This window comes from Ornithodoros turicata, chromosome 1 (genome assembly GCF_037126465.1).
Source record: "Ornithodoros turicata isolate Travis chromosome 1, ASM3712646v1, whole genome shotgun sequence".
In the NCBI taxonomy this organism is placed as follows: Eukaryota; Metazoa; Arthropoda; class Arachnida; order Ixodida; family Argasidae; genus Ornithodoros; species Ornithodoros turicata.
In genome coordinates this window covers 208,591,035-208,603,090 of record NC_088201.1, presented here as the reverse complement: position 1 = coordinate 208,603,090, position 12,056 = coordinate 208,591,035, and the positions used below count along the sequence as shown (strand labels likewise).

General features: G+C 47.1%; 1 protein-coding gene across 2 annotated transcripts in view; it reads left to right on the top strand.

Annotated features, from left to right (window-relative positions):
* Positions 1–1,345: 1,345 nt before the first annotated feature.
* LOC135379009 (mucin-12-like) overlaps positions 1,346–12,056 on the top strand; it is a 546,819-nt gene continuing 536,108 nt past the window's right edge. For both annotated transcript variants that reach the window (XM_064612241.1, XM_064612240.1), the window contains exon 1: positions 1,346–1,747. In XM_064612241.1, the coding sequence (XP_064468311.1) occupies positions 1,724–1,747 (24 nt within the window). In that variant the 5' untranslated portion in view covers positions 1,346–1,723. The remainder of the gene's footprint in view (positions 1,748–12,056) is intronic.

Genomic DNA, 12,056 nt, shown 5'->3' with positions numbered 1-12,056 from the left:
GCCGGTTGAGTGCGCTAACGACTACACAACGCTAGCTATGGCTTAGCGACGTCTTACCAAGGGCCTCATTCGATTAACTCACTCACTCCCTTGCGTGCAGGGTTTTGTTCTATGAAGGGAATTACTTGAGGACGAGAACCGCCGATGTTTCGAACAGAGACTGTTCTTCTTCGGATGAGCAGTCTCTGTTCGGAATATCGGCGGCGCACGTCCTGAGGCAAATCCCTTCATACTTCCTCACCAGTTCGCTGGATTTCTAACCGTCTTGTTATGTTCGTCTTTTTGTGTTCCAACCTTAGAACATTTCCATGAGAGTAAAGTTCGTTGAAAAAGTTCATAAATTGGGCTGTTTGCTCTGACATAATAAAATCGATAAAACCGGCGCGCAGGCGAACTAAACTAAACTTTATTCCCCTGCACTGGGGCTTTATCGATTTTATTAATGCTTGTTCCGCGCTGTTCGGATGTAACAAACCGGTGAACACTGCGTTTCGTTCTAAAAAGGCCCTAGCACTCACAGGTTTTTTTTTTTCTCTCTTTCTCTTTTTCTTTTTTGCATTACCAACTGGGTATTTGATTACTTGTAGGGAAAGTACTGAGCAAAAGAACCTCTCAGAGTACGGCACACAATACACAATTTGAAACGTAATTGAACTAATATTTGTGAACTTGGACATGCAAATAGTTCCTATCATTGCTGGAAACATCTTCCTTGATTGACGCCCTCCAATTCCCTTTGCCTTTCGCTATTGTTTCGAACTTTCTTATATTTTACTGTTTCAGAAATTGTTCCAAGTTGACGTGTGCCGGTATTTGAACATTATATGTTATTTGTATATCGTATCAATACCTGATAATTAAATGAATTTCATATTGTCTACTGAAATGAACGACAAGCACACCTGACCAATCTGTTGCAACCACAACCTGAAGCGCAACCTGAAGCAACCACAAGGCTTACACATTGTAGCAATTAAAGTCGTGCACGGAAGTCAAAAACAGAGAATGTTTCATACAAAAAAAGTATTTTGCACGTCGCTGTTGTTCTTGTTACATTCTAATGCACATGTAACATTTGCACAGACAAGCAATAAAAAGCAACAACGCACCTTCGCATTAAACAACCGCCCATAGCACGAACTTTTTTTACAGCCTTTCCGTAGTTTTCCCCCGCAAAACAATCCTGTCGTGTTGGCGGATGTGAAAAGCTGGACCCTCCACCCCCTTTACACCCGGTGCCAAAACCGACGACCGCCTTTGCTAATATTAGGCGCTCTAAAAAAAAATTGCGCACACGTAAGACGCCGCAGACGCGAGCGCCCCCCGCAGGCGCTGGTCCCGAAAACTGCCGGTGGCGAAGTCTCCTTAGTTTTCAATCGCGCACCGTAGTTTGCACCGAAACGCTTGTTGCTTCTGTGTTTTAGTAGTTTTCTTTTGCATCGAAAAAAAAGTACTAGTACGCGCCATCGGCGTGATTCTGTGTGTTTGTGTTGTTCATCTGCAAAGCTTCTGCGCCTCTGCGACAGCACTGTGCCTTTGCGGTGACTTTGAGACAGCATTCTCGAAGCAGGAGATCGGGTAAAGCAGCGCCGTTGGAAGTGTTTTGTGTCTGTCGTCTGCTTGAATGGATGCAGACGACGGTTGTGTGGGTGCCCTTCTGGTGTGCTTCCGCTGGTTTCAATCGGTCTAATTTCGTGTAAGGATTCATAAACAAGGCGCATCGATGTCGAGGAGGTCCGTTTCGTATGTAAGTAGTTTGTTTGTTGGTTTTTTCACACAGCTCCCCGGTGTTCCATCAGTGATCAGTGCTCACGAATCCACTCTGCGGGAGCAGATGCGCTTCTGCAAGTTGATCGCGATGCACATGCTTTACGGCATGCTTAATATGTAGCCTGACGTACCTACACGGAATGTTGGCAACTGTGTCAGTCATCCGGTTTGTGCAGTGCAGTTCTGCAGTTTTTGCATGTGTGCAGTCATTTCTTGGAGGTTTTTGACGAGATACGGTTAGCTAAACGGTGGGAGCCTCATATAAGCCAGAAATGTTGCGACACAAAATGCAGTAGGTTGAACGTGTGTTTCGTCCTCCCCGTGAAAATTTTCCTTCATCGTCTTAAAAATGAAGCTGTTGTTGTTGTTGTTGATCTTTTCTGTAGGCATTCGTGCTAGGGATGTACGATGGCAGTGAAGCTGTCTTTAATTTTCACTCTGGATATTTCCAGTTTACTCAATTCAATCGGATTTTTACTTAGAGAATGGCAGTCTTGTGCCCGTCTTGTGCCCGTTACTTAAAAAGGAAAGTAATTGATTACCGTTACCGCTACTATTCTAGCAAAAGTGCTTAATTGCTGATACGAATTACTCGATTTAACGTGTAATTGACTAACGAGTATCAAACCAGCGCGTTACTCGGGTCGTTACTTTCAATTCATGCAAAAATTTCGGCCCCTGTGTGATTCGGAAAAACAAACGAGCCCCCCCTCCCCCAACTCCCAAGTGATTGGAACAGCTGAAATAGCGCGTCAGATCGACTCGCGCGTGAGAAGTAGCAATAACCGGTGACCTCCTTTTCCCAACCTGATTTTGGTACTGCTAATAAATTGTTCATTTGCTGCTGGTTTGTGAGCCCCCTGTATAGTTTGTTCTCCTCATCCTCAAGGTGATGCTTCCTTACTTCAACGTTACACCAGCTCGCTTGTGTACTTTTTCTCTCCTAGCAATGATAGTTTTCCCGCTTACTACAGCAGAATAGCCCAACAAAGTCACAGGAAATTTGTCACAGAGCATTGTCACTTTGAGTCAGGCTCTACACTCTTAGAAATGAACTTCACCGCATAGCACGCTCCTAGCCAACCATAATCTCGAATGATATCGTGATCAGCCCTGGTTTGTTGAAAACGGGTGGCGCACGCCTTTTTTGTGACACTTATGCTGTTCATAATTTCACAAAAAAGGCGTACGACGATATCATTCGAGATGATAGTTGGCTAGGACCTTGCTATGCGGTGAAGTTCATTTTTAAGAGTGTACTTCAAAAATAATTGATTACCCGGTAATTGATGACTCAAAATTGTAACCAAATTACTTGAAAAATTACTCGTTCACAAATGTAAATCATTACTCGAAAAATTACTCGTTCACAAATGTAAATCATTACTCGAAAAATTACTCAGAAAGTAATTGATTACGAGTAACGCATTGCTTGTAGCGCGTTATGTACAAGTCTGGATAATAGCATATAAAGAATTTACATATATTTGGATTAGTGAGCGGTCTCGTGACGGCACACATTCCATAACGTTGAAGAACACGTGACACGTTGATGGGGTTTATGTTGTTCTGTGCTTCCTGGTTATCTGGTTCTCCACCATCGCGAGGAAGGGTAGGGTTAGTTGAAAAACGGTGTTTGCGCTTGTTTTTGGCTAAGTACGATTACGATATCATATCTGCTTCTCTAGCGCGCATTTATTTTTGTTTTCTACGCTATGTTCCCAAGAACGTGCAGTCCTCGCCTGGCAAGCCGTGTGGGTCCTATTACATGAACTAGTTACATGAACAATATTACGTAATTTCATAAGCTATTTACGCACAAATATCAGTACGTTTAAGTGTATAATTGACCAGATTGCATTGTATATTTTCTGTACTCCCGAGTTTGTTGTTTCTTAAATAATTGATTTATATGTGTTCTAGAGTTTCAAGGTCATTGTTGTATCTGTCTATTCAACCCAGTAGACCTTTACCCTAAAGGCGTCAGCGGTATAGGCATAACGAAACCAAAACAATCCGCAAAGGTCGCTTCTTTGTAATGAGGTGCACACATATCAATTCACGTGTTTAGTGACGTCGGTGTCTTCATGAGCATGCGCTCCGCGTTCAGAGTCAACATTTCTTACGATCTTAAAAATGAAGGTGGTGGTGCTGTGGAAAGGCCTCGCCGTTGTCGGCATCACATAGGTGGGCAACGTCGGGACCCTGGGGTAATGTGCGTCCTGGGCCGACTTCTAAGAGAACTGTGCCGACATATGTCTCAAAGCGTCTTAGGAAAACCCAGGAAAATCCCCAGACAGCGGAGCCGGCACCGGGATTCGAACCCGGGTACCTCCCAGTCTCGACGTGACATGGCAAGCACGATAACCACTGGGCTAAGCGAGCTGGTCTTACTCGTCGACGTGACATAACAACTTATAGTCAGCGAATCCGGATCGTGTTTTCGACGGTGGTAGCCAATCACGAACGACCTTTCAGCGGTCGTAGCCGTGGAATAGAACCACCGGCGTCCGCACTTTAAGAAATGAACTTCACCGCATAGCACACTAGTGGCCAACTATCATCTCGAATGATATCGTTATCTACCCTGATTTGTTGAAAACGGGAGGCGTACGCCTTTCCTGTGACAATTATTAACAGCATAAGTGTCACAGAAAAGGCGTACGCCTCCCGTTTTCAACAAATCAGGCCAGATAGCGATATCATTCGAGATTATGGTTGGCTAGGAGCATGCTATGCGGTGAAGCTCATTTTTAAGAGTGTGCGAGCAGTGATTGAAAATCTCCGCGTACTAAACAGGATAACATTAAAATAAAGCGCAAAATCAGAGATGGGACGAATCAAGAGTTTTCCAAATCAGAATTCGAATCCGAATCCAACGAAAGTTCTGCGAATCCACGAGTCTTACGAATCTCGAATCTTTCGAATGTTTTCTTTAAAAAGAGTCTAAAAAGCAAAGAAAAAAAACTTCTAGTGAAAAGTGTTTTGAAGCAGAATATGATATACGGTGAACTCTCGTTAATATGACCCCCGTTAATCTGACATATTCGCTTTATGACCCTTTTTCTCGGGAACCGTTCCGCCCGGCATGTAAACCCCTCTCGTTAATATGACAATCCGTTTATCGGACAATGACCAAGATTTTTGTCCCAAGTATAGGGTCCAACACAGGCATTATATTCCCGCTATTATGACCACGTCACATGACCCTCAGAGAAGCCCCCGGGAGAGGCTATCTCGTACCTCGCTCAGAGGGTGAAACGTGTTAAAGTAGGGCGTCACAGGTTGCCTCGTTATTTTTTGAGCAGATAAAGGTGGTTAACGTGTCCGCAATTGATGGTGCTATTGTCCATTTAGGCAAATTATTGACTCAAAATTGTTTGACGTAGTCGTTGTTAACAGATTTTTCAGAAAATAAATCATAATTACGTCAGCTTTCGTTGTGCGTAGCTGTGTGTCCGGTCCGCGGAGGGTCCTTTTCTCGTTAATATGACAATTCGCTTTATGACCAAAATCCGCGGGAACGGCAGTGGTCATATTAACGAGGGTTCACTGTATTTGTTTAATGAAAAAAAAAATTAAAAACAAGTAATTCAGTGTCGAAGGAAAATATACCAAAACAGTTCTTCTTAAACATAATTTATTTAACACGTTGTTCATGGACTATACAAGAAATACATAAATTCTCGAGTCTGAATTATTTCCATAAAACTAAGTATGAATCAAAGGAAAAAAAACATGTTACTTTTAAACTTGTAACGCAACAGTTCCTGCCTGAATTCTTTCAGTCCAGAGCAATGTAAACAAACAAACAAACAAACAAACAAGAAAACACCTGTCGGTCAATGAGGCTTTCGGCGGACTCCTAAGGCGCCAATTTGAAAAAGAAACAAACACACGTGGTTGGTTGATTCGAAAGATTCGATTCGCCATTTTGGGCACTAGGATTCGGATTCCTGAACCTCGAATCCCTGCCTAGGATTGGAGGAACCGGTTGGCACATCCCTACGCAAAATGGTCCCAGATCCTGATCTATAAACTGATTTTCTGGAAGGCGTGTTGCACTTTTGAGTAACGAGTTGCTGCAGGTTGATTCAAGTCTGCAGGTTCTACGTTGGGTGCAATCATTTGCGTGTTCTTGAATTCGCAGAACGGTGAATCGCAGTAGCAGACGAATTCTGACTTTATATGTCCGCGTAGCGAAGGAGGGAGAGAGAGAGAGGAGGCAGTCCTTCTGTATCTACACTGAAGCGTATACAAAGAGGGGAGTCAAGTCCTGTAGATCACGTAAACAAAATAAAAAAACCGACACTGAAGATTTTTGTTTAAGTTTAATTTGTACAAGCTTTCGCGTGGAGGTCCACGCTTCCTCAGGTACCTGAGGAAGCGTGGACCTCCGGCTTCTTCAGTGTCGGCTTCTGTATTTTGTTTATGTATCTACACTCTTAAAAATGGACTTCACCGCACAGCACTCTCCTAGCCAACCATTATCTCGAATGATATCGCTATCTGGCCTGATTTGTTGAAAACGGGAGGCGTACGCCTTTTCTGTGACACTTATGCTGTTAATAATTGTCACAGAAAAGGCGTACGCCTCCCGTTTTCAACAAATCAGGGTAGATAACGATATCATTCGACAGAAAGAGAGCTTCGCGCAGTGCGCAAGACTACCACGATATTCCGTACGTGCGCAAAGGCGATAGGGTACCGTGCACTAAAACCCACTATTACTCTAAGAAAAAAAGGTAGAATCTTCTACCCAGACTCTTAAAACTGAACTTCACCGCATAGCATACTCCTACACTCTTAGAAATGATGGTGGTGGTGGTGGTGGTGGTGATAGGGCTTGATAGGGGTGATAGGCCGTTGTCGGCCTCACGTATGTGGGCAACGTCACGACTCACGCCCTGGGGGAATGTGCGTCCTGGGCCGACTTCTAAGCAAACTGTGCCGACATATGTCTGAAAGCGTCTGAGGAAAACCCAGGAAAAATCCCAGACAGCACAGCCGGCATCGGGATTCGAACCCGGGTACCTCCCAGTCTCTTAAAAATGAACTTCGCCAGATAGCACGCTCCTAGCCAACCATCATCCCGAATGACAACGTTCTCGCCCCTGATTAGTTGAAAACGGGAGGAGGAGCCTATTTTGTGCCATTATGCACGGCACAAAATAGGCTCCTCCTCCCGTTTTCAACTAATCAGGGGCGAGAACGTTGTCATTCGGGATGATGGGAAACCCAGGAAAAACCCCAGACAGCACAGCCGGCATCGGGATTCGAACCCGGGTACCTCCCAGTCTCTTAAAAATGAACTTCGCCAGATAGCACGCTCCTAGCCAACCATCATCCCGAATGACAACGTTCTCGCCCCTGATTAGTTGCAAACGGGAGGAGGAGCCTATTTTGTGCCATTATGCACGGCACAAAATAGGCTCCTCCTCCCGTTTTCAACTAATCAGGGGCGAGAACGTTGTCATTCGGGATGATGGGAAACCCAGGAAAAACCCCAGACAGCACAGCCGGCATCGGGATTCGAACCCGGGTACCTCCCAGTCTCTTAAAAATGAACTTCGCCAGATAGCACGCTCCTAGCCAACCATCATCCCGAATGACAACGTTCTCGCCCCTGATTAGTTGAAAACGGGAGGAGGAGCCTATTTTGTGCCATTATGCACGGCACAAAATAGGCTCCTCCTCCCGTTTTCAACTAATCAGGGGCGAGAACGTTGTCATTCGGGATGATGGTTGGCTAGGAGCGTGCTATCTGGCGAAGTTCATTTTTAAGAGACTGGGAGGTACCCGGGTTCGAATCCCGATGCCGGCTGTGCTGTCTGGGGTTTTTCCTGGGTTTTCCTCAGACGCTTTCAGACCTAGGCGACGACCAACTCGACGCTCTGCTCCAACTATATAACAACGTCTGGACCTCTGGATGCATCCCATCTGATTGGAAACATGCTCGAGTAATACCCGTCCTAAAGCCGGGGAGGCCACCGAGCCAACTGTCCTCCTACCGTCCCATTGCCCTAACCTCGTGCGTTGGCAAATTATTGGAGCGTATAATTCACAAAAGGCTGGCTTGGGTCTTGGAGCGAGGCGATTGCTTCCCAGATCACATTACGGCATTCCGGAAGGGCTGGAGCGCGTCTGACGCAATCGCCGAAGTGGCTACTAGCCTGAAGCAAGCGAGAGAGTCCAATGAGTTTGCTCTCGCTTTCTTCATTGACGTGAAGAAGGCATACGACTCGGTAACGCACTCGGCATGTTTCGCTGCGCTCGAAGCAGCTCGAGTCACTGGCCGCCTTCTAGGATACCTATGCGACTTTCTGTCCAACAGAACGTTTGACGTCTCCGTCCGCGGGTGTATGAGCTCTGTGAAGAAGTTTGAGCGAGGAGTCCCACAAGGCAGTGTTCTATCACCTATACTATTCAACCTAATCATGGCAGGGATTCACCGAGGAATTCGCCCTACACCGTACGCCCTTCATCTCACCATCTACGCGGACGACATCTGCCTCCGCATTGTGGGAACGGACAAGGAGAAAGTTCGTGACACAGCTGATATTGCCTTGAACGGGCTCAATGCAGCGCTGCTTGCGAGAGGGCTGGAAGCATCACCAGAGAAGTCAAAATGCATGGTCTGCATTCCCCGTGGAAAGTACGTGGGCAAAGACTTCCCCAGCCTCAGCATTAACAACACTCCCATCCCAAGATGCGCGTCATGTAAATATCTTGGTGTCACCATCGATAGCACATTACGCTGGTCTAAGCAAGTAAACGAGACTATCTGTAAGGGGAAGAAAACGCTCAACCTGCTACGCAGAATCAGCGGTAAATCATGGGGCTGCAATGCGCGGTCATTGCTCACCCTTCACAAAGCCCTGATCTTGTCACGCATTCTCGACGTGGCGCCATACGTAGACCTCGCGCCTACACAATGGCAGGCCCTTGAGCGCCTTCATCGCGCTGGCATAAGAACTGCGCTTGGTCTCCCAACGTTCTCTAGCGTCACCCAAACGTACCTGGAAGCTAAGGAAAAGCCTGTTAGTGTCCACTCTGAGCTCAAAGGACTCCAGTTTCTGGATGATGCATCAACATCCATCAGCAAGCATTCCCTCTTCACCGACCTCGAACAGAGGACACACACATCCCTAGGACGCCTGGCTAGTGCCACCAGCTCTCTAGCCAACAGGGGCGCTCTTCCTCGGCTCCCAGCTAGTCCACCTACGCCGCCGTGGCGGGAGTTCGTGCCCGCAACAACGCTTCACATCCCGGGTCTACGGAAGAAGAGCGAGTCCAGCCCCCTAGTGGCCAGGATGGCGGCTGAGAACCTGATCAGCGACGTTTATCACACACATACTCTGGTGTTCACGGATGGCTCCATTGACCACCGTTCCCAAAGTGCTACCAGTGCGTACTACATCCCGTCAATAAACAAGGCCTGGCAAGGGAAATCAGTTCGCTACCCAATCTCATCTACAACGGCCGAACTCCTGGCCTTGCTACACGCAGCTGCTGCGGTTCAAGTCACCGGAATACCTAAGGCCGTCTTGCTTACGGACTCCAGAAGTGCCCTCAACAACGTGATAAACCCCATGTGTGGTAGCATTCTGGCCCTATGTATAAGGAGATCGTGTGCCCAGCATAGGCTAACCGGAGGTGAGCTTCCGCTCCAATGGATCCCATCTCATGTCGGCATCAGAGGCAACGAACGAGCGGACCAGCTAGCTTCCTCAGCACACAACAGCTGCAGCCCATCCTTAGCAGTCCCGGCCGACACTGACAGGCTCATGGTCGTCAAACAGCTAGTTGAGGTGCGTCACCCTGGCATACAGGACATCATGCAGAATCACCGACCCTCTCTTCCCACGAAAGATCTTCCCCGTGGTATGCAGACAATGCTCCATCGATTACGCACAGGATCTGCGTTCACGAACTCGCAACTGTGCAAGATCGACTCCAGGGAGGACTCCAGTTGCGGACACTGTAATCATCCGGAGAAAATTGCGCATATCCTGACAGAATGCCGTGCATACCATGCCATGCGGGAAACTCTTCTTCCCCACGCCAGGCCTGGTATACTGACGGACGTCCTCTTCCCCGAAGGTTCTTGTGCGGAACGACTTTCAAAAACTCGCGGCCTCGTGCGCTTTCTCCAAGCAACGGGCCTAGCGGAGAGACCACTCTAGTGCACCTCTCACCTACAGTGTGCTTCTGTCCCATCAGTACCGGTCATCCTGCTTCTACATCACTTTGAAGTCCTCAACTCCCCTTTCTCCCACCTTCTTTTCTTTTCTTTTTTTTTTTGCTATAGTCGTGACGATGCCCACCTGAGTGCGGCCAACAACGGCAAGCTACCTCGACACCCCTCCCCCCCCTCATTTTTAAGAGTGTAGCCAACCATCATCTCGAATGATGATGATGAAAACTGGAGACGTACCCCCTTTTTTGTGGCAATTGCGAACAGCATAAGTGTCACAAAGAAGGCGTACGCCTCCCGTTTTCTACAAATCAGGGCATATAACGATATCATTCGAGATGACGGTTGGCTGAGAACGTGATATGCGGTGAAGTTCATTTGTAAGAGTGTAGAGCAAACGTAAGAGAGAGGAGCAAGGGAAAGGGTGCCGACCCCTTATACCCGTGGAGGAGAAGGCGCGCGTGGATTGGCCCGAAATGGTAGAGGTACTGTCATTCTACCAGCTTCGGTGCACTCTAAAAACAGAACTTCACCGCATAGCACGCTGTGCTCCAGCCATTGCCAAGAATGATAGGGCTTTGGATTCGTAGGGAGAGGGGAGCGTAAACCTTTTTGTAGCAATTTTCATATATCTAAATTGCCACAAAAAGGCGTACGCCCACCTCTCTCTTCGAACCAGAAGCGATAACCATACCATTCGCGGCAATGGTTGGCGCACAGCGTGCAATGCGGTGAAGTGCTGTTTTTAGAGTGTGGGAAATCCTTTTTCTTAGAGTCTACTAACAATTACCGGTTCCCATCTCACCTCTTTATACTCTGTGCCGGCCTACCGGTACTTCATGGTAGACAAAATTTGTTTCCCCCTATGTCTGTTTTTAAGTTATTTAATTATCCTAACGTACATCCTCATTACTTGCATCCTGAATCATATTTTTTGGGATTGAACATGTCATGAAGATCAAACGTCTTCCCGGGAGAATTAACCCAACGGTACCTATAGTCATCTTTCCCACACGCGGAGCTAAGTCGGAATGCCCTCTCCCAGACGCTGGTCACGACAGATTATGTACTATTTGGGAATGCAATTGAGAATTGTCTCTAGATGTCTAGCCCTTCGTGTTGATACATATTCTCATTCGCCCCTCACGTAAGCCTCCATACAGCACCCTTGAGGTATATTCATAAGTAAATAACATAACTATGAAGACATCATAAACAGAATACAACCCGGTCAAATCATTCGATGCGCACGTTCGGCAGTACGTAAAATGCTAAAAGATAGATGAGTAAAAAGCATACGAATTGAAAATCAATTAAAACTAAGAGCATTGGGTGTAGAGAGAAATGTGTTTGGCGAAATAGCTCCTGTCTGAAATGTGTTTAGCTGAATGACCGCTGCCCCCCCCCCCCCCCCCCCCAATGTCCCGCCTTTTAAGCTCGCTGGTGTTAGACAGGTCGTGCTCAAGACTGCGAGGTGGTGGGTTCGAATCCTAGCACCGGCTGTGCTGTCTCAGGTTTTCCCTGGGTTTTCCGAAGACTTTCCAGACGAATGTCAGCACAGTTGGCCCTGGAGTCGGCCCTGAAGGTCATGAAGTCTGCCCCAGAACGCTTACCATCCCCCCTGTCCCCCCACCCCTTCCTGCTATGTCCTCTCTCCATCTGTCCACATCTGTACGCCGCTCATAGCCACAGTTGCTTCGCGGCGCTAACACGGAATCAAAAAAAAAAAAAATGTCCCGCCGTAGTGTCGCAAGCACCTGGTCACATTACTGTAGAAGTGTCTTTTCTCTCAAAACACATTTTGACGAGTCTACGATGGGCGTTCAAGTCAAACCGGGACTTTCTGTCTCCTGAGTGTACAAATGGGTCCCGCTACTTCTTTTTCATCATTTTCACACGCGACAGGCCTCCGCGTTCACCACATAGTGGTAGAAAGTTTGTGCAAAACAGAAGACACGTGCTTGACAACATGGCCGACAACGAGGTGAGCGCGCACATCGAACGTCGAATTGTCATGAAGTTTCTCGTGAATGAAGGCGTAAAGTCATCTGAAATTCACAGAAGACTTCAGGCTCAGTACGGCCACGAT